The sequence below is a fragment of the Podarcis vaucheri genome (genome assembly GCF_965113315.1).
Source record: "Podarcis vaucheri genome assembly, chromosome: 9".
Taxonomy (NCBI): domain Eukaryota; kingdom Metazoa; phylum Chordata; class Lepidosauria; order Squamata; family Lacertidae; genus Podarcis; species Podarcis vaucheri.
This window is the reverse complement of record NC_138767.1, coordinates 5,875,070-5,895,419: the sequence shown is the minus strand read 5'-3', so window position 1 is coordinate 5,895,419 and position 20,350 is coordinate 5,875,070. Positions and strand designations below refer to the sequence as shown.

General features: G+C 45.5%; 2 protein-coding genes across 7 annotated transcripts in view; one reads left to right on the top strand and one right to left on the bottom strand.

Annotated features, from left to right (window-relative positions):
• LOC309539925 (kyphoscoliosis peptidase-like) overlaps positions 1 to 20,350 on the top strand; it is a 360,319-nt gene that overhangs the window by 74,672 nt on the left and 265,297 nt on the right. The gene's annotated exons all lie outside the window — the stretch shown is intronic.
• The window catches only part of SLC4A11 (solute carrier family 4 member 11), a 251,928-nt gene that overhangs the window by 46,634 nt on the left and 184,944 nt on the right, over positions 1 to 20,350 (bottom strand). For all 6 annotated transcript variants that reach the window (XM_082236390.1, XM_082236389.1, XM_082236394.1 and 3 more), the window contains exons 7-9: positions 16,135 to 16,258; positions 15,337 to 15,543; positions 12,182 to 12,266 (exon numbers count right to left, since the gene is read on the bottom strand). In XM_082236390.1, the coding sequence (XP_082092516.1) occupies positions 12,182 to 12,266; positions 15,337 to 15,543; positions 16,135 to 16,258 (416 nt within the window). The remainder of the gene's footprint in view (positions 1 to 12,181; positions 12,267 to 15,336; positions 15,544 to 16,134; positions 16,259 to 20,350) is intronic.

Below are 20,350 nucleotides of genomic sequence, written 5' to 3'. Positions count from 1 at the left end.
AAAAAGCATTATTCTTGTTTATAAAACCCTATAGAGAGAAGAGTGCGCATTACAGTCGTACCTTGGATCCTGAACGCCTCGGTACTCAGATGTTTTGGCTCCCGGACGCTGCAAACCCGTGAGTGTGTGTTCCGGTTTGCGAACGTTTTTTGGAAGCCGAACGTCCGACGTGGCTTCCGATTGAGTGCAGGAAGCTCCTGCAGCCAATCAGAAGCCGCGCCTTGGTTTTCGAACCGTTTCAGGAGTCGAATGGACTCCCGGAACAGATTAAGTTTGACAACCAAGGTACCACTGTAATCAGAATAGCGGTTTGCACGAAGATAGCAATGCAATAAAATTCAAATCGGTAACAACTCATTGCACATTTATTCCAGTGAAAACTAGTTGGTTTAATTCATTCAAAAAACCCCGATGTACCAGCTTTTCAAAGTCCGGTAGTCATTTGCACCTTGCAAGCACCCGTCTCCTTGCCTCTTAGTGGGTAATTTTGGCCCCCGCCCAAAAAACCCCTCTGTTTCACTTTATACCAGGTCATGTTAAATTCCTGGTCCAAGGAAAAAGCCATCATTGTACAGCCGCCCTCTTTTGCATATTGGGTTTGCACCCACTGCAAAATCTTTAGCAAATGTTTCCAATTATAGCGTGACGTGGGGTGGCAGGAAGAGACCAAGAAGCCCTTAGGGGAAAACCCAATGCAAACCAAATCTTGCACACCCTGTTGCCCTGGCAGCCAGCCTCCAGGGGTTTACACAGCGCTGCAGGAGACTTAGCAGAATGTATGACGAAATGCCGAAAAGGAAAAACACGCAGCAAAACAGCACCTCAAAAACGGCTTCGCTGGCTTGCTTCAAGTGCTGGCATTTACTTCCCTGGACGTGAGTCAATTATTTTATTTTTAAAATCCTCCAAACAGACAAAGGAAAATCAAACATGGACCCATGCTAAAGCATCACAGAGGCTCCTTTGGGGAAGTTGGTGGGCGATTGATTCCTGCGAATAAATGAAGCCCTGGCTTGTACACTCATGTATAAGGCGAGGACTCAAACTAGCAGGAGGGAGGGAGGGAGGGAGGGGAAAAATAACTAGCAGCAGCTGAACCAGAATCTGCCTGCTTTTCCTGAATATAACAAAGGGCAGAGGGTCAGAATGAAGGATTTCCTCTGACTTGGCCAAAGACTGCCTGCGAAATAGCTGAATAAGGCTCTGCAATGCACACATGCACACACACACTCCTCCTTGCTGAAGATAAGATTTCTTTTTAAGCAGAGGAAAATACTCCCAGGCGAGGAAACTAAATTTGAGAAAATAAACAGAACACCCAGGGGATTTCAATGGCTCTACAGCTTCTACTCCTCACGGTTATTATATCTCACAGAGAGGACACACACACACACACACACACACACACACACACACACACACACTTTTAATCAAAGTGTTCACTTTTCGCCACAAATTTGGCAATCTGTATTTGCACACAGCTGAATGCACACGGCATCGTATTCCTTACATGCTGAGTTTGTCTGGGTGTTATTTTAGACTATGCTCAATAATTGTTTGTCTGGGTGTTATTTTAGACTATGCTCAATAGATGTGTTTGTGTGAGCCCTTGAGACTGGAGCTTCCAGCTCGAAAGCACGCTGACAAACAAACATTATCCCTGGGGGAGATAAATGTTGCTTTCGAATTTTCTAAAAAAATATTTATGAATTCATGGAACATAGCCTTATGCTGAGCCAGACTATTTGTCCAGCCTTGCAAATAGGTGCAGAGAAGTTACTAGCCTGTACAGAATCATTTTTCCACCTAGCCTACTGTGGGCTGGCAGCGGAAGGGATGAGAAGCACCATGCCTCTTGCAGCAGCTCACTGCTCTTCTATACTAGGTAAGTGGAAGAGGGTTTTCCTGCTCTTCCAGACTCTCTGGTTTCCATTGCTGTATTCCAGAGAGATGGAGCACCCGGACTCCTCTCCATTAGTTCTGCTCACACCTGCAAGCTTTTCTTGTCACCTATGAATACCAAGCAAGCGCTCCATCTCTAAATCTCTTTATCCCAATGTATGCATTTCTGAACGCATCTCTAAATGCAGCTCCCACAAAAAAAGAGAGCAAATCAGTAAGTTTTGTTTTCTCTCCGTTTCTTATTTTAAGTTCAGTTCTCCATGTTTCCTTATCTATTTGCCTTTTTTAAAAAGTCCCCATGAAAATTCCTCAGCACGCGTTTTTTTAAAGTGATATATGCATCCTTAACACAAGCTTTATCCCAATGTATGCATTTCTAAACGCATCACTCGGTTGGAGAACCACCTTGCAAAATTCAGAGAAGTGCGAATTTCGAAAGATGGCAGCATCCTGGTTCTTGCGAGTGAGAATGACGAAGGTTCGCCTTTAAACGCAAACCGAATTGGATCTCCCGCCTTTCCCCAACTACGCATGTTGAACAGCTGCAATATAATGGAAAGAGGAAAAATCTGTGCAGACGGATGCTCACTGTTTTGCAGTCCTTGCCAATCGCGCTCCTTGCAGAACTGCAAAAACACAAAACTCTAATTAGGTGACACAACACCCGTGTGAAGAAAACAAGGCTGGAAGTGACAAATTCAAGGCTAGCCTTTGGCAGGGAAGAGGCAGCAGCATCCATCACTGCAAGTCTCCACTCCCAGTGATCTCACCACTCTGAAGTGCAAGCGTTTGCTCATGACAAACATGGTTCGCCCTCACATAGGGAAACGACTTGGCCTGCAATAGGCTCCAAACTATCTGCTCTGAAACTCTAGCTTCAAGGGACACATTCACACTGTAAGAAAGTAGCAGGAGACTGAGAACCCTGTTCTCATCCCACCTTTTTAAAAAGAGAGAGAGAAACAGCCAAAGAACTGATAGACAACTGTGGCCAGAATGAAGAGAGAGAATGCCAGAGAGGCTGAGCAAAGGGAGATGCATATTTTGAAGAGCCAAAAAGAGGGCACATTTGATGACTTCCACAGAGCCTAGGGCTTGGCGATCAAAAGGTCAGCGGTTCGAAGCCCTGTGACGGGGTGAACTCCCATTGCTCGGTCACTGCTCCTGCCAACCTAGCAGTTCGAAAGCACACAGTGCAAGTAGATAAATAGGTACCACTCCAGTGGGAAGGTAAATGGCATTTCCGTGCGCTGCTCTGGTTCACCACAAGCGGCTTAGTCATGCTGGCCACATGACCCAGAAGCTGTATGCTGGCTCCCTTGGCCAAAAAAGCGAGATGAATGCCGCAACCCCAGAGTCGTCCGCGACTGGTCTTAACGGTCAGGGGTCCCTTTACCTTAAACCATGAATGGCGACTCTCCTCCTACATACCTATGAAAAAGAGGACGTGTCCAGGAAAAAGAGGCCACATGGCAACCCCAGCAGCATCCACTCATCGGGGAAGAATCATAGTGTTGCAAGGGAGCCTGAGAGCTTCTAGCCCAACCTTCTGCTAAATGAGTGCAGGATGCAACAACGACATCCTTGACAGGTGGCCATCCACCCTCTGCTTCATAGGTGCTGGCTCCCTCGGGCCCTGGGTGCCCAAGCACCCATAAAATTCTACATGAAGTGGCTGGGCACCCACAAATTTCGGCACTAGGGCCATGCATGTTGCATGGAACCCATGGCCCTGGGCACCCACGGTCACGGGGCCAAAGTGGTACTCCTGCTCTGCTGAAAAGTTCCCACTTCCAGAGGCCCGTTGTTCTACTGTCCGACAGCTCTTTCTCTTAACGCTTAACCAAGATCGGCCTTCTTGCAATCTCCACCCATTAGTTCTAGTCACGTCCACAGGAGCAGCAGGGAAGCAAGTGTGTTCTGTCTGCTGCCTGACAGCTCCTCAGGTATTTGAAGAATTCTATCGGGTTTCCCCTTAATCGTCTCTCCTCCAGGCGAAAACATACCCAGCTCACCGTGTCCAACTCAGCAGGGGCGGCGGGAGAGCGAGAATGCAGCCTCCTCTACATCCCACAAGGAATTAAGTGACAACTACACATCCCCCAAAGTAGGCACATGCTATCTGGAAAGACCTTAATCAGACCTTCTTGGGAAACAGCACACTTTGAACCAAGATATCTAACGCTATGCGCGGCTGGGAGCACATTGTGTTGGGCGATTTTCCCATTTCTAAAAGCAAGCATCAGAGTTCTCTTGATGTACACACTGCACATTTTTTTAGTCCTTTTGGCTACGAAGCAAAATGGTAGTGACTCAAAGCATTGGGTCTCTTCCTGGGGTCCTGCGTACTTTGCAGGGGCACACAACATGAGATACAGAACAAGGTTTCCCAAAATTGGCTGTCCAGCTCTTTTTGGACTACCATTCCCATCATCTCCAACAACTGCTTCTTCTAGCTAGGGATGATGGGAGTTGTAGTCCAACAATAGCCAGAGACCCAACTGGGGAAACCCTGATCTATAGTAAGACCTCGGCTCAAAAGACTCATTTCTACTGGCAGAAAGGTTGGGGATGTGGAGTAGAGACTTCTCCACAATTTTCCAGAGAGGCTAATCTGAGCCTAGCCTTGCAGGGAAAAGGAGGAGACTTCTTACTTGGGAAACTTTTTTATTTGGTATGTTAAACTTGATTAGAACACGTATCTGGCTTGTTTCTTCAGATATCACAGTTGACTTACGACATTTTTACAACGCACACATTTCTCATGTCTCAAGCTACTGGCTCTCACTTTTAGGAATTTTGCAAGAGTTGCAAGCTGCACAGGACTGGTGGGATATTAAATCTGTAAAGAAATATACAAAAAATTGGGCAGGTATCTGCAAAATCAGATGGGCGATTTTGTACTCTGCTCCATCCTTCTGGCCTCTACATAAATCATTCCTCAATCTCTGAGGTACCTCCATCTTCCTTAGTCCCTGGAGGGGGTGGGGGGGAATCCCTATAATTTAAATTTTTCAATCAGATTAAAAGGTGTGCAACCTTAGTGATCATTGTTGGAAAAGCAGAAGAAATAAAGTTAACTACATGTTTGGTGGAGTTGTGATGAGATTAGAACTTATTGGGAGAAAATCTTAAATTTATCAGAAGATATGGTTAATTATACCACACCTTTAAATCCATTACAAGTTCTGCTGTGATACCTGCAAAATGATGTTGGTCCAAAACATCTTATTTTAATTTTAAGGAAATCTATTAAAGAGCTGCAAAAACGTTGTTAGCTGCTAAATGGCGCTGATCAGAAGCACCCTCGGAACGAGAGTGGTTTAACAAAATATAGTATGTCAAAGAAAGTCTTTAAATTACAGAATAAGATTAAAGGAAGGGACACAAAGACACAAACAGTTTGAAAGTCCATGGTCTCCATTAGTTAAATGAAGCAAAAAATTAATTAGTGTTGTCAAGGGAGTTTTCACTGCTGAAAAAGTAAGATGGAGCATAACAGTGATTGGTTTTCGAACGTTTTGGAAGTTGAATGGACTTCTGGAACGGGTTCCGTTCGACTTCCAAGGTACGACTGTATTTAAAAGCATGTAAATTAAGCATATTTATTCCAGTTTGCAGAATTACAAAGTTGTTCTAAGGGGAGTAGGCACGACGCACTAGGAGTGAAACAAAAACCAAAAGTTACATTTGTGGCTGCAAAGGCGATGCAGAGTTCTTACGACAAATGAATCACATGCTTGCTGTGTTCAGAGTCTGCAACGTCCGGCTTTGTACAGGAAGCCACTTGAGAAATTAACAAAGCCACAAACAGCCTAGGGTGGTATAACTGAAAGTGCCTATTATTCCTACAGTTCAAAACTCAAATATTAATATTTGGGGTTGGGGAAGGTGGGCAGGGAAAGGAAAAGAAGGGCAAAATTGCATTCAGACAACTACAGCTGCGTGACTGAGCTCCAGACCTCAGAAAGTCTTTTTTTATACACCTCTTTGTTACTTAGGGTTGCCATATTTCAAAAAGTTGTTGAGCTTTTATTTCTGGCAAAACTGCTTACGTTGGTTTTTTTGTGTTTGTTTGTTTGTTTGTTTGTTTTTTGCAAACACACACAAAAAAAATAATGCAAAGTTTTTGAGCTTTTTTTTCAGGGAATTCACCAAAAAACACTTCCCAGACATTTTACCAATTTTTGAAAATTCTGCGCTGACACTATTTATAGCTGACATTCCTGGGAAATTTCTGAGAAATTCTGGATATAGGCATTCCTAGTGTTACTTAGATGCTTTGGTGAGGGGAGAGCATTTGGATGTATTATGGAGTGGAATGGAAGCAAACATTGGTCATGAAACCCTGGCTCATGGTTTAAAGAAGGCCTGAGGATGGACGTAGCCAGAATTTATGTTGGGGGGAGGCAGTTTGTAGAAGCCATGCATTGCAGGGGTCCTTTCCAAGTCTAAAATTCCATGATTCCACGAGTTTGTTTAGTGTGGTGCTCAAACCAATTTTTTAAAGGGATACAAAAAAGGGAGGCGTGAGGAAGTCAGGAAAATAAGTTAACTAAAGATGAGAAATCAAAAAAGAGGGAGTTTTGTTTTCTTTTATATGTGTTTTTTCTTCTTCTTTTTTGTGTTTAATGTTTGTATTTTTGTATTTTGTAATTTTGTATTTTTCTGTTTTTGTATTTCTCCGAACTTTTCTATTGATGAAACTTAATAAAATATTTTTAAAAAACACACAAACAAACCTGGAGTTTTGGTTTGTTTCGCCCTAACAACAAACCATGATGGCTAGACAGCTTTAAACCATAGTTTTGTGATTGGCTTGGTAACTGCGGCTGGCTAGAGTAAAAGAAACCACAATCCTGGGTTCAGATGCCATGCTAAGCTAAACCAAGCCTTTCATGGTTTGGTGATCTCACTTGCATGAAGGCAGCATCACTGCCAAAGTGTTCAGGCTGCAGCATAATGCAGTTTATAATAAGCTGCATTTGCATGGACCCAGGCATAGAATGGTGTGCCCGACCCAATGTAATATAAGGACAACAGGTTCAACCTCACAGCAAGCCTAAAACTACTTTCTGTAGCAGTTCAATGTTTTGCTATTGAACATGTACACTTAAAAGCAGGCTGCCCTCTTTCATTTCAGTGTGCGGCATATCAAAATATTCTGCTGTGCAGCTTTTCTAGGGGCAGAGAAATCTCTCAATTTCATTTCCCCCCATTTCTAATTTTTCCAATCTCATGTTCAGTTCTCCATTTTTGTGCATCAGCATTTTAAACCAAATTTCTCCTGATGTACATTCTTGCAAGCGACATTCCTAATGCAATGCATATCCATGTGGTATTTTCGCCAGTGCCATGTGTTTTTATCTACACATATCACCCTAACATGCACGTTTTTGTAAACCTTGTTTGGCTGGAGAGCTGCAAAATTTGGAGAAGTGCGAATTTTGAGGGACAGCCGTGTTCCCTTTTGCATGCCGTTTTGAAAAGCGAGGATGAGGGAGGTTCGCATTAAAATGCAAACCGAATTTCCACCCCCTCCCTAAGTCTGTCCCAAGGGCAAGTGGAATTCCCAGTTCACAGCAAATATAATAGAATTGTAGAATTGGAAGGGGCCATCAGGGTCATCTAGTCCAACCCCCAGCAATTCAGGAATCTTTCTCCCAACGTGGGGCTCAAACCCACGAACTTGAGATCAAGAGTCTCATGCTCTACCAACTGAGCTATCCTGGCTGCCGGATGCTAACATGATAGAGGGGAGACCCAGAAGGCCACCTTGCTTACAGTGCTCCCTGGCATTTTCTTTTCCTTTACTCCTCTGTGTAGCAACAAGAAGGCAGAAAAAGCAAGGAATGGAAATGTTTTGAAGAATATATTGTACAAAATCATTCTATCAGAAATCTCTGGATAAGTATAGACTGAACCCATTAAGTGAAGAAGTTATGTTTTCCTTCCCCGCTCCTTTTTTTCAAATACAGTGGTGCCTCGCAAGACGAAAAGAATCCGTTCTGTGATTCTCTTCGTCTAGCGGTTTTTTCGTCTTGCGAAGCAAGCCCACTGAAGGATTAGAGGATTAGCGCTATTAGCGGCTTATCTGCTGATCGGATCAGCTGATAAGCGGCTTAGTGGCTTAGAAAAAGGGGGGGAAGGGGGGAAAAAACAGCAGGAACTCGCAAGACATTGTCGTCTTGCGAAGCAAGCCCATAGGAAATTCGTTTTGCGAAGCACCTCCAAAACGGAAAACTCTTTCGTCTAGCGAGTTTTCCGTCTTGCGAGGCATTCGTCTTGCGGGGCACCACTGTAGATGAATGACTATCGTAACGAATAAAAATGAATGTTAGAGGTTTTTATTAAGTAATAAGTTGGATGTCACACAACTTATTTTGGGCATTTGGGTATAAGGAGAGGTGGTTGCAGGATTGTTGTTTAGTCGTGTCCGACTCTTCGTAACCCCCTGGACCCGAGCATGACAGGCCCTCCTGTCTTGCAGGGTTAGATGTGGGGAATTTGCAGAAACAATATATTCATGTTATGTGCCATAGATTCCAGCGTATTAGGTGACTGGGCATATAAGATGCCAATTTGGGAGGGAGGGGGTCGTCTTATACGCTTCGGCAGCAGCAGTGGGCAGCAGGCTCTGCGTCCGGAGGAAGCTGCCCAGCAATACTAACCCAGCTTCATTGGGTGGCTTCTTCCTGGCGGAGAGCGGAGTCCGCCGCCCACTGCAGCCATACCCGGTGTATAAAACGACCTCCGACTTTTAACCTCTTTCCCGGGGTTAAAAAGTCGTCTTATATGCCGGAATCTACGGTACAAGGCTGAAGGTGTATGGCAATTAACATGTAGTGTGAATTAACCGAAAATAAGAAAAATTAATAAAAAAATAATATCAAGTCCAAAAAAAGAATGCAGGAAAAGCAGTTGCCAAGAGGTGCTTGGCTGTGGAATTGAGCCCATGGTGCCAGAACTGGGAAGAGAAATGCCACAGAGTTGCTGCACATCTCCAAACAGCATTCCCAAGAACTTGGATTTCATAGGACAGGTGTGTGTGTCATTGAAGCCCCAAATATACACTCTCAGTTGAGAAACCACAGCTTAATGCTAAGCTACATGGATATTCAAGGAATTAACAGCCTCTTTGTGGCTAAAGTTCTCTGCAGGCCCGAAGTCAACAGCTAGCATGACCTCACCACAGGAAGCCTGCGGGCCAAATCAGGCCGGCTGAACCTATCCAGCAAAGGTGAGGAGCGTTTGGCCCATGGGCCTAATTAAGCCCAACATGGGGCCTAATTTGACCCATGAGCCTGTTTCCCCCAACCATGCCCACGTGCCCCACACCCCATCTTATACAGGCCTCCTCCCACTAATGCGCAGGTTACGTTCTGGGCCCCCACACTCAAGTGAAATCGTGCAAAGTGGGGAGCATCCTCTAAAAAAAAGCTCCTAAATGCCTATTCCCCCGTTCTCCCGCTCTCTCTCCAATCCAGACCAGGTTGGCAAGAAGCTGAAGGAGGTGCTGGAAAACTGCAGCTGCCATGCTGCCACGCAAGCCAGCTGTTGGGCGGAGAGGCTGAGCAGCCTAAGCAAAGCCCCACCGAGCCCCGAGCCCCTTCTCTGCCCTCACTGATGTCCTCTTCAGGTTCGGGGTGTGTGTGTGTCTTCTCACGAGCCACAAGGACTCTCTAGCTTTCTCCCGCCGTTTCCTGGTATAATAATAATAATAATAATAATAATAATAATAATAATAATAATATATTTATACCCCGCCCATTTGGCTGGGTTTCCCCAGCCACTCTGGGCGGCTTCCAACAGGACACTAAAATACAATAACCTATTAAACGTTAAAAGCTTCCCTAAACAGGGCTGCCTTCAGATGTTGTCTAAAAGTCTGGTAGTTGTTCTCTTTGACATCTGGTGGGAGGGCGTTCCACAGGGCGGGAGCCACTACCGAGAAGGCCCTCTGCCTGGTTCCCTGTAACTTGGCTTCTCGCAGTGAGGGAACCGCCAGAAGGCCCTCGGAGCTGGACCTCAGTGTCCGGGGAGAACGATGGGGGTGGAGATGCTCCTTCAGGTATACTAGACTGAGGCTGTTTAGGGCTTTCAAGGTCAGCACCAACACTTTGAATTGTGCTCTGAAACGTACTGCTTCCGTTGACTGATTTCTTTCCCGGCTTGCACGCAAACACAGTCACACACAAGTTGACTGCGCATTAATGGGGGGGGGGACGCCTGTGCATGACGTCAGGCATGGGGCAGGGAAAAATATGCCTCCCAACGAAGAACCAGAAATACCAAAACACACTTGCAATTGGCAAGGGAGGACTTGCTGTCGCTGCCAATCAGCTGGTCGGCAGCGACAGCAAGTCCTGTAACAACCGGGTGCAAGACAGAGTTCCCTGCTGAAAACACTGATTGGCAAACTTCCTTTGCCAAGGAAGTGAAGAATGCCTGCCTGCTTTCCTCTCCCTGGTGCCTTTCTGTTGTACTGTCACTCTTTGTTTACACTCTTTGCCCTATCAATATTATTTTTAAATAAACCTGATCATGTACTGTATAAGGAACATGGAGGTTTCGACTGGGACACAGTTAGCCCCATGTGAACAGCTGCAGTAACGGGTGCATGGATGACCGAAGGCATTAGGCCAGAGGGGGGACTACACCAACCCTGCAAAGCTGTTTCAAAACTCACCTATGGCTGTTGCACAGCTTTTATCGCAGCTCAGCGAGCCTCAGCTTAGTCACAGCGAGGAGGCAGGAGACTGCCTGGAGCCCCGCGTAATCTGCTCTGAGCTTCCCAGAGAAAGAGGGACGTGCGCGCAGTAAATAAAAGGAAAACAGAGAAAGTATCGCAGGCATTTATGCCAGAATCAGCTCTCGGCATTTCTGAAACAGGCCCCTTCGCGAGATAAATGGCAAACTGCAGATGAAATTGTCGGCAGTCAGACAAGGCCGGTAATAGCTTCTGCCTAGGAATCCTACCCAAATTTATGGGAAATCACATCACTGAGATATATGTACATAAGCAATAGTGCTCTATCCAGAGCATGCAATGATTGCTTTTCTTTGCATTCCCACAAAGCTATTTAGGTAGAAAAAAGCAGTCCTGCAGAGCTCTTAGGCAATGAGGGAAGGGGATGGATGGCACATGGAAGGGCACAGGCCGCGAATGTGAAGCCTCTCATACAAAACTGCCTTTATACAGAGTCAGACCATCATTCCATTTCCTCAGGTGCCAGGAATCTGGGCCCCTCCCGATATTGCTCAACCCCCACCAGCCCCAGGCAGCTCTCACAAGCCACTCTCCGAGTTCATATACCAATAATTTAGAAACTCTCAACACTTTGTAACTAAGCTAAGTTTTACTGCCTGTGCAACTTTTTCTGAATGCTACATGGAAAGGCACATGAATATGACCTTTGGAGAGTTTGTAAGTAAACCATTTTAAACTTCCCAAATGTGTGGGCTTTTTCTTCGCTGGGGGGAGAAGGAAACTTTGGAACGCCCTTGAAAGGGTATATTTTAAGGGTCTAACAGCCTATATTTCCAAATTTGTTCTGTTGCATATTTTGTGACTTTAAATCTCTGCTGGGGTCCTCTCACAAAAGAGTAATTGCCCCAGCCTTGGATCTTGGCATTCAGTGTATTAACCTTTTCATATCATTTTTTTTCTTGAAGCAGCGAAAACAATACTAAAAAATGCAATCTTTAGGGGGGTATGCTTTGCAAAAATGTGATTAGACAAAATAGTGTAAAAAATTGTGTACTGTAGGAGAAATTGCGCTAAAATGCTGTTTTTTTTATTTTTAAAAATGACTTTAAAAAGAAAAACTCCACGGAAAACCGAAATTAATGAGAAAATGAAATTGACAGAATTGCCAATCTCTACTCTATGGAGACATTACTCATCATTTAGCTTACAGAAATCTCATTTAAAAAGCGCCAGCAGTACGATTTTGCCAAAAACAAGGATGAGAACTCTAGTTCTGTTGGATTTTCCCTTGCTTATGAATGAAAATGTGTTTCTACATGTGGATTAGCCTCAGTGGATCAAGGAATTTATCTAAAGCACCAGCTTTGGCTGAAGACATTAGGAATAATCCATAAGCCCAACACATGGGATCCTTCCTGGTCCAGTGTGTGATTGTCTTTCAGAAACAACAGAGCTACTGCAGACATTTCCCTGCCCTCCCCAAAAAATAAGAGAGTGCTCTGTAAACAGGACACGGTGCTACGAGGACCCCAGTCAGGCCGGCGTTGTCGTAAACAATGGCTCACCTACCATCAGTAAAGTCCAGCGCGTACACTGGAAACCTTCGTGCGATGTCATCAAAAATTCCCTTGCCAACATTGAAGAACTCGTGGAGCTGGAGAGAGGAAGGAAATGTTATGTCAGTTCAAATGCTCATCTATTGTTGAGAGAGGAGAGGGAGGCTTGAGCCGCCTGCCACGAGACCTTTAAAACCAACGGCTTTCCTTTAAAGGCTATACAGAGGAGATGCTAAATCACAGAATCATAGAAGGGACCCCGAGGGTCATCTAGACCAACCCGCCACTGTGCAAACGAGGCAATGCACGTGGTTTGGCAAAGCGACCACCCCGTCTCAGCACCGCCCAAAGAGCAAGAAAAGGAACTCTGCCTCTACTGTGTGCGCCATATTTGTAAAATGGCTTCCTATCTCTCCCGCTCCCAGAGGCATACCAGCAAATGAACGTGTTTGCATTAGGGGATGTCCTGAAGTAGAGGACCTTATGCATTATATCTTGTGCTGCCCCTTATATAATGAAGCAAGAGAACGATTTTTAGCACCTGTAATGACAAGGTCCCCTGGCCAGAACCCCTCTGACATGATTTCATATCTCCTCACAGACACAGATAAGTATGTGACCTGGCGTGTAGCACTCCTTGCAACTGCCGCTAGGAAAATCAGAGCAAATTATATAGCCAAGATAGTCACCAACTGTAAAGGAGATGAATTAATTTGACCCTATCTACATCAAGCTATAATCTATCTTTATCACCAAACTCTGAATATAATTGCACATTGTATTAATTAACATGGTTTTGTTAATATATTAGTGGCCATGTGGTGATTTTAGCCTAGAAATTTTACTGTTTAATGTCTGAACCTGTATAATCAGGTACTTTTATAGCTCTGTTTAACGTCTTGATAATATAAATATTTTAAGTTTTTTGTATTAATCCAGCATATTTTCTTTTAATTGTTGAATGATTCTGTGTACATTGCGGCAGCCTTTGGCTATGTGCAATAAAACTGACTGACTGACTCTCTTGATACTACCTCTGTGCAGGGAGGAGAGGAGGCAGGTGAGATACGGGGAGGGCTTTCGTGAAGGCTCCCCCCTCTTGCCAATCAGCAGTCAGATTTTGCATATACAGCCGTACCTTGGAAGTCGAACAAAATCCGTTCGACTTCCAAAACGCTTGAAAGCCAAAGCGCGGCTTCTGATTGGCTGCAGGAAGCTCCTGCAGCCAATCGGAAGCCGCAGAAGCCCTGTCGGACATTTGGATTCCAAAGAACGTTCACAAACCAGAACACTCATTTCTGGGTTTGCGGCGTTTGGGAGCCAAGGGATAAACTACAGTCCCCAGAAGTGCAACGTAACATTTGGAGGAGTGCAGATTTTGAAGGACAACTGTGTTTAGGTGCACGTATTGTTTGGGTAAGTCCGAATGGGGAAAATTCGCCTTTGAATGGGAACAGGATTGCATTTCTCTCCCACTCCTAGTGGTCGGAAGATAGCCTTTTCCTGGGTCTGTACGCGGCAGCTTTGCATGTTTCCGACATACACTTGGAAACAAAAGGGATGCAAAGTGCATCTGTCAACAGCAGCTTCCAAAACCCAGCAGGGGTACCTGGAATATGCTGTGGCATTTGCTGCCAGCCCTCCATGGCCCTCGCCTGCCCCCTCGCTGCTTGGCTCCCTGTCTGTCCCTTCCAGCCTCTCCCTGCCTCATCCCCATTACGTCTCTCCACTTGTGGGACAACCTGTTACAGCAACAGGGATTTCTAACCTCTGCCCCTCTTCTCCCTCCAGGGAGAAAATTCATTTCTGCTCCTTTGTTTTGAGACACAATTGTCTACAGGGCTGGTGGCAGGGAGAGGGTGGGTTTAAAGTGCAGAATGATTTGAGCAGAGTTTAAAAGGCCTATTTTTAAGATTCTTTCTGTCTTTCTTTCTTTTTAAGTAGCTCCTGTTACCGGAAAAATCCGAGGGCTCCCTTGGACAAAAACAAAGACACCAACCAGGATAATTTGGAGCAAAACAGCAGCCTGTAGGCTTGGCCTTTATTGAACTGTTGCAACAGGGTGTTCCCCTCACTTGCAGGAGAGAGGAAAGACCCAGAAAGATGGTGTGCAAGACCTTATAAAAACTTTTGAAATTCCCATCCTCTAGGTCAAGCCCACCCCCAGAAACATCATGCATACATTACAGAAAGGAGGGGTTGACATCATGCATACATTACAGAAAGGAGGGGTTGAGGGAGGAGTTGTGGTGGTAACCTGAGTGTCCTGTCACCTGGCTTCCCCCCTCCCCATGAGTCACCTCCAGGAGACAAAGGGGAGTTTGCAGTTTCCTGCCCCCAGAGGGAAGATCTGATCATTGTCCTTTGTTTCAGTCCATGCTGAATCCACTCCCATATGCAAGTTCTTTGTGATTTTGATTGTCTTCTGTCTAGGACCATCAGGGTTGGCATAGCAACTGGGCAGGGCTCCTGTGGATGTGCTGGGATAGTGAAGGGATTATGGCTGACCAGAACCAAGCCACCCCCCTCTGATAGTCCTTGTCATATGGAGTAAAATAAAAATGGAACAGTGCAAATCTGATGTATGGTTGATTTTTCTATGAATTTATAACAGAAATATGGCGTATGTAGTGTGTGAGTGTGAGTGTGTGTGAAGTTTGTACAAACAGAATGATTGGGGTGGGGGTGGGGTTCCTGCTACACTCCCAATGGAAGAGGTCAAAGGAAAGAGCACAACAGCTTCTAGCAAACTTGTCCCGCCGTGACATGCGAGAAGCTGCTGGCGTTACAGGGCAGAAAAGGGAGAAGGAAAAGGATTGTGACCAATTCAGCAAGGGGGCGGTTATACTTTTTTCGATCCACTGTGCACAATTCTATGCACCTCTATCATGCCCACCTCTGTGCTTAACTTGCTTTTCACTCAGCAGAGAAGTCCTGAACTTTTTTTGGTGGGACTTCTCTTCATACAATGGACATATGGGACTTTGAGGGCTGGATGAGCTCTGTCGACCCAGGATGAGAGACCTGGACCTTGACTCTGACGGGATGCCCAACTCCCTGTCAGGATTGACGCAACTTGGGCCTCCTCGGACGAGCGTCTGGTATTCATCTCAAGATGATTTGGCTTTGTAAGGTCCACCTGAAAGAGTGGACCTTTGCCACACGTACCTTGAGGGGCTTGTGGTTGTGTACTATGTGCCCGTCGGCCATTGCCGATGGCCTCTGGTTCACGACGGTCAGCAGATGGCGTTGGTGAACCAAAGCCTCCTTGAACTCTTCCTCCGTTTTTGTTTCTAGAAGCTTCTGCCGGAAGGTTATATCTGAGAACATTGTGGCAAATGTCCGGCCCACTTCAGTTGCAGTTTTGGTACTTTTCTGAGGGAGGAAAAACAGGGCACATCCGTGAGTGGTTTGAGTTACCTACACCACAGCTTGAGTTTTATGTTATACCTTAGATCAGACAGCTTAAACTGATCAACCGCGATCGACAGGTAGATCCCTGGGTGATCCTGGTCGATTGTGGCATCCTTATTGATCGCTGGGTTGAAAAAAACTGGGAAATGAATGTCTTTACCCCCGCCCCCCTCGCTCTGCCCCTCCGCCTCGTCCAGTGGGCGTCGTTTGGCGCTTTCTGTTGGCGATTGGGAATACAATGATTGTTTCTTGCGCTGCGTGCGTTTGTTAGCGGCGTACTTTAAGGTGAGCGATGAAGGTTATTCCCCCCTTCAAAAAAGCTCAACAACTCTTGCTCATGTTTTGTGATATAACTAGTGGATACAATTATCTTTCTTTGTGGGATTTTGATGTTCAGATCCCAAGCTGCTTGCAACTTTTATTTATATATAAAAATACCATACATATTCTTATATTCTATTATAATGGCATATCAAAGGATAAGGGGAAAGGCACAGGATTTATTTTTTAAAAAAATAAATAAAATAAAACGGAGGAGGAGCTCAACCCTACCATTTTCGGAGGAGCAAGGACCAGAATGACGAATCGCACTTCGCAGGAGTTCTCCCCCCAGTTCTGAGGCCTTTCGAGGCGGCTGATGCAAACATGGCGACGCTGAAGGGATTTTATAGTGCAACTGTCAAACAATATAAGAATATTATCAGTCGTCAAAGCAAAGCAGAGGGTGGCAGACCATTGCCTTCAAAGAAGGAAATCAGGTTCCTAAGTAAGGGCAGTAGGACACTGTTATCACAGACGACTGATAAAGGAACGCATGTAGACTAGTAACTTTGAAGCGCACCTATGGGGATGGTGTGTTAAATCCGATGGCCCTCCATATGCGGCTGAACTGCAGCTCCCATCATCCCTGGCCACTGGCCATGCTTGCAAGGGATGCTGGGAGTTTTAGTTCAGCAACATCTGACAGGCCCACGGTTCCCCACCTTTTTAAGATGTTTTTTAAAAAAAGATTTCTGCAAGGTTTTAAATGACGGATTTTGGCATTTCAGTGAAATAATGCTGGGGTAGCTAGCAACGATCCATTGCCAGGTGCCCATATATCCAATTAACAAGCAAACAAACAAAAATATATGTCTGTTCAATCCATGACATTTGGAAGCACGTCGAAGTGCAAGTAGATAAATAGGTACCACTCCGGCGGGAAGGCAAATGGCGTTTCCATGCGCTGTTCTGGTTTCTCCAAAAGCGGCTTAGTCATGCTGTCCACATGACCCGGAAAAACTGGGTCTCTCGGCCAGTAAAGCGAGATGACAACCGCAACCCCAGAGTCGTTTGTGGCTGGACTTAACGGTCAGAGGTCCTTTACCTTTTTTTATATATTGACACCAAATAAAAGACTGAGCTCTAACTGAGTTGGTAACTAACTATTATTGTTTTCTGCTAGCAAAAATGTGAGTTTAACCTTAGAGATCAATCATTCAAGCTGGGTTGGTAACCAAATGGGCCATCTCGTTAATGCAGAGGTGAGGAGCCCCAGGCCAAGGGAACAAATCTCTCTCCCTGGCCTTGCCTCCACTCCAGCCACTTGTGTTATCCCCAAGCCAAACCTCTCTTTAGCCTTCCTTCTCCCCTTCCTCAAGGAAACTGAACTTAACTTTCTGGGGTCCTTGACCATTTTTATCCATGACATTAAACTGAACAACTAAGGCGTAAGACCAGTTCGTGGATTCCCCCCCCCTTCCCTTCTTCGTAAGGTCCAGAGTAATAATAATAATAATAATAATAATACCTTGGGTTAAATATGCTTCAGGTTGAGCGTTTTCAGGTTACGCTCCGCGACGACCCGGAAGTAACAGAGCGCATTACTTCCGGGTTTCGCCGCTCACGCATGCACAGACACACAAAATGACGTCACGCGCATGTGCAGAAGAAGCGAAACACGACCCGTGCACGCACAGACGCATGTTACGTTCTACTCTGGATGTGAACGGGGCTCTGGAACAGATCCCGTTTGCATCCAGAGGTACCATTTATTACTTATACCCCACCCATCTGGCTGGGCCTCCCCAGCCACTCTGGGCAGATACAACATCTCTCAAGAGCAATCTCCCCTCGCCTACCTCCCATCCTCAGTCTGAAAACACATGCATCCTTTCCTCAAATGCGAGGCATTAGCCAGCCAATCAAAGAATGGCCGATGATTAAAGGAGTTGGATGAGGCCCCACCAGGATCTGGACCAAAACTTGGGCTTCCTTCTCCCCGCACACATTTTTCTTTATCAACACCTCCATAAACATCCTGAGTCAAATTGCTCAGAGCGAGATTCTCTGGGTCTCGGACGGAGTCTGCCAGATCTGAATTAATTCCTTCCACCCAGGTGCCATTGGTTAGCACATAAGTGAATCCATATGAGAGTTTCCGAATGTTGAAGGAGGGCCCCTTTATGATCGACACCTTGGTAGTTAAGTCATGCAAATGAAAGCCGCCCGCGAACCGTAACAAAGACAAGCTCATTTCCATTATATCTGTGTATCTGAAGAAGTGTGCATGCACACGAAAGCTCATACCAAGAACTAACTTAGTTGGTCTTTAAGGTGCTACTGGAAGGAATTTTTTCATTTCCATTATGCTGATGAGGACGGTTAGAGAGTTTCTCAGGCATGCAAGATATTCCGTTTCTCTCGCACGGCCTCTCTCTGCTGCCTGCTTTCTTTCTGACCCAACTTTCTAAATGACCCGGCCTCCCAGGAGAAATGCCAAACCTCTCCTATTCTGAATATCTTCTCGCCAACAAAAATGCACTCAGAGGGGGCTTCCCAGTGTCCGGGCAGAACAGCTAACAGTTTGAGGTTGAATCCTGACAAGACAGAAGTACTGTTTTTGGAGGACAGGAGGTGGGTGGGTGTGGAGGACTCCCTGGTCCTGAATGGGGTAACTGTGACTCTGAAGGACCAGGTACACAGCCTGGGAGTCATTTTGGACTCACAGCTGTCCATGGAGGCACAGGTCAAATCTGTGTCCAGGGCAGCTGTTTATCAGCTCCATCTGGTCCAGTATACCTGAAGGAGCGTCTCCACCTCCATCGTTCTGCCCGGACACTGAGGTCCAGCACTGAGGGCCTTCTGGCGGTTCCCTCGCTGTGAGAAGCCAAGTTACAGGGAACCAGGCAGAGGGCCTTCTTGGTGGTGGCACCCGCCCTGTGGAACGCCCTCCCAGCAGATGTAAAAGAGAAAATAACTACCAAACTTTTAGAAGACATCTGAAGGCAGCCCTGTTTAGGGAAGCTTTTAATGTTTAATAGGTTATTGTATTTTAGTGTTTTATTGGAAGCCGCCCAGAGTGGCTGGGGAAACCCAGCCAGATGGGTGGGGTATAAATAATAAATTATTATTATTATTATAACAAGGTTAGACTGCGCCTCTTTCTTGCAGGGAGAAAGGTGCAATACTCTCCTCCAATGCTTGCCGCGGGATCACATTCATCTAGTGCTTTACCAACTGCGCTGGCTCCCGGTGGAGTACAGGGTCAGGTTTAAGGTGCTGCTTTTGACCTTTAAAGCCCTATGTGGCCTAGGACCCTCTTACCTATGGGACTGCCTCTCCTGGTATGCCCCACGGAGGACCTTAAGGTCCACAAATGACAACACCTTGGAGGTCCCAAGTCACAAGGTGGTTAGATTGGTCTCAACTAGGGCCAGGGCCTTTTCAGTACTGGCCCCGACTTGGTGGAATGCTCTGTCACAAGAGACTAGGGCCCTATTATTATTATTTAATTATTCTTGATAAAACCAAACGTTCTGGGGCTATGAGGATCATTTATGGGTTAGGTTTATAACTGAATCACAAAAATTGGAGACATGATTTCCAATAATGAAAAGCACCCAAAAACTTCAGCTTCAGGAACAGAGAGTTCTCCCAGATTCAGGAGTCTTTCTTTCAGGTTTCCAAGAGGCATCTGAGTGGTCAATGTGAGAATAGGATGCTGGACCAGATAATAATAATCATTATACTCCGCCCGTCGGACTGAGTTTCCCCAGCCACTCTGGGTGGCTCCCAACCAAATATTAAAAACACAATATCACATTAAACATTTAAAACTTCCCTAAACAGGGCTGCCTTCCGATATGTCACTGGCCTGATCCAGCCGGCTTGTCCTATGTTCTTAACTGGTCCACAATGTTGCCACCAACCTACTGCCTATGAGCAGAGAGGGAATCTGCCCATGTTTCTCCCACTTTCTCATTTTTCCAACTTTAAGTCCAGTTTTCCACATCAATTTGTGATTATTATTTTTTAAAGAGTGAAAATTCACCAGCATGTGAATTTCTCCTGGGTATTTTTTGTATGGAACTTCCCCCAAGGCAGTGCATTTTCATGCACACTATTCGGCTGGAGAAGCCCACTGCAAAATTCAGCAATGTACAATTTTCGAAGGATTCCTCTGTTTCAGGTTCATTATTTCAGGAAGTACAGATTAGGTGGGTTCGCCCTTACAAGTCAATGGAATAGTATTTCTCTCTCATTCCTGTGAAAAGATCAAACCACTCTGGTCCGAGTTGACCTGCATAGGTCACCTGTTCATTTCTGAGCTCAATTAAAGTTGCTGGTTTTACCATGAAGGCCTTCCTTCTCCTGTTGCAGATTCATCCTTGCAATTTCCGCTCAACACCTGAGATCCTGCTCTGCGTTCCCTGGTTGGCTGAAGTGCATTGACAAATTGCTTCCCCACAATAATGCAAAGCATTCTCTGCACCTTCCTGCAGAAACA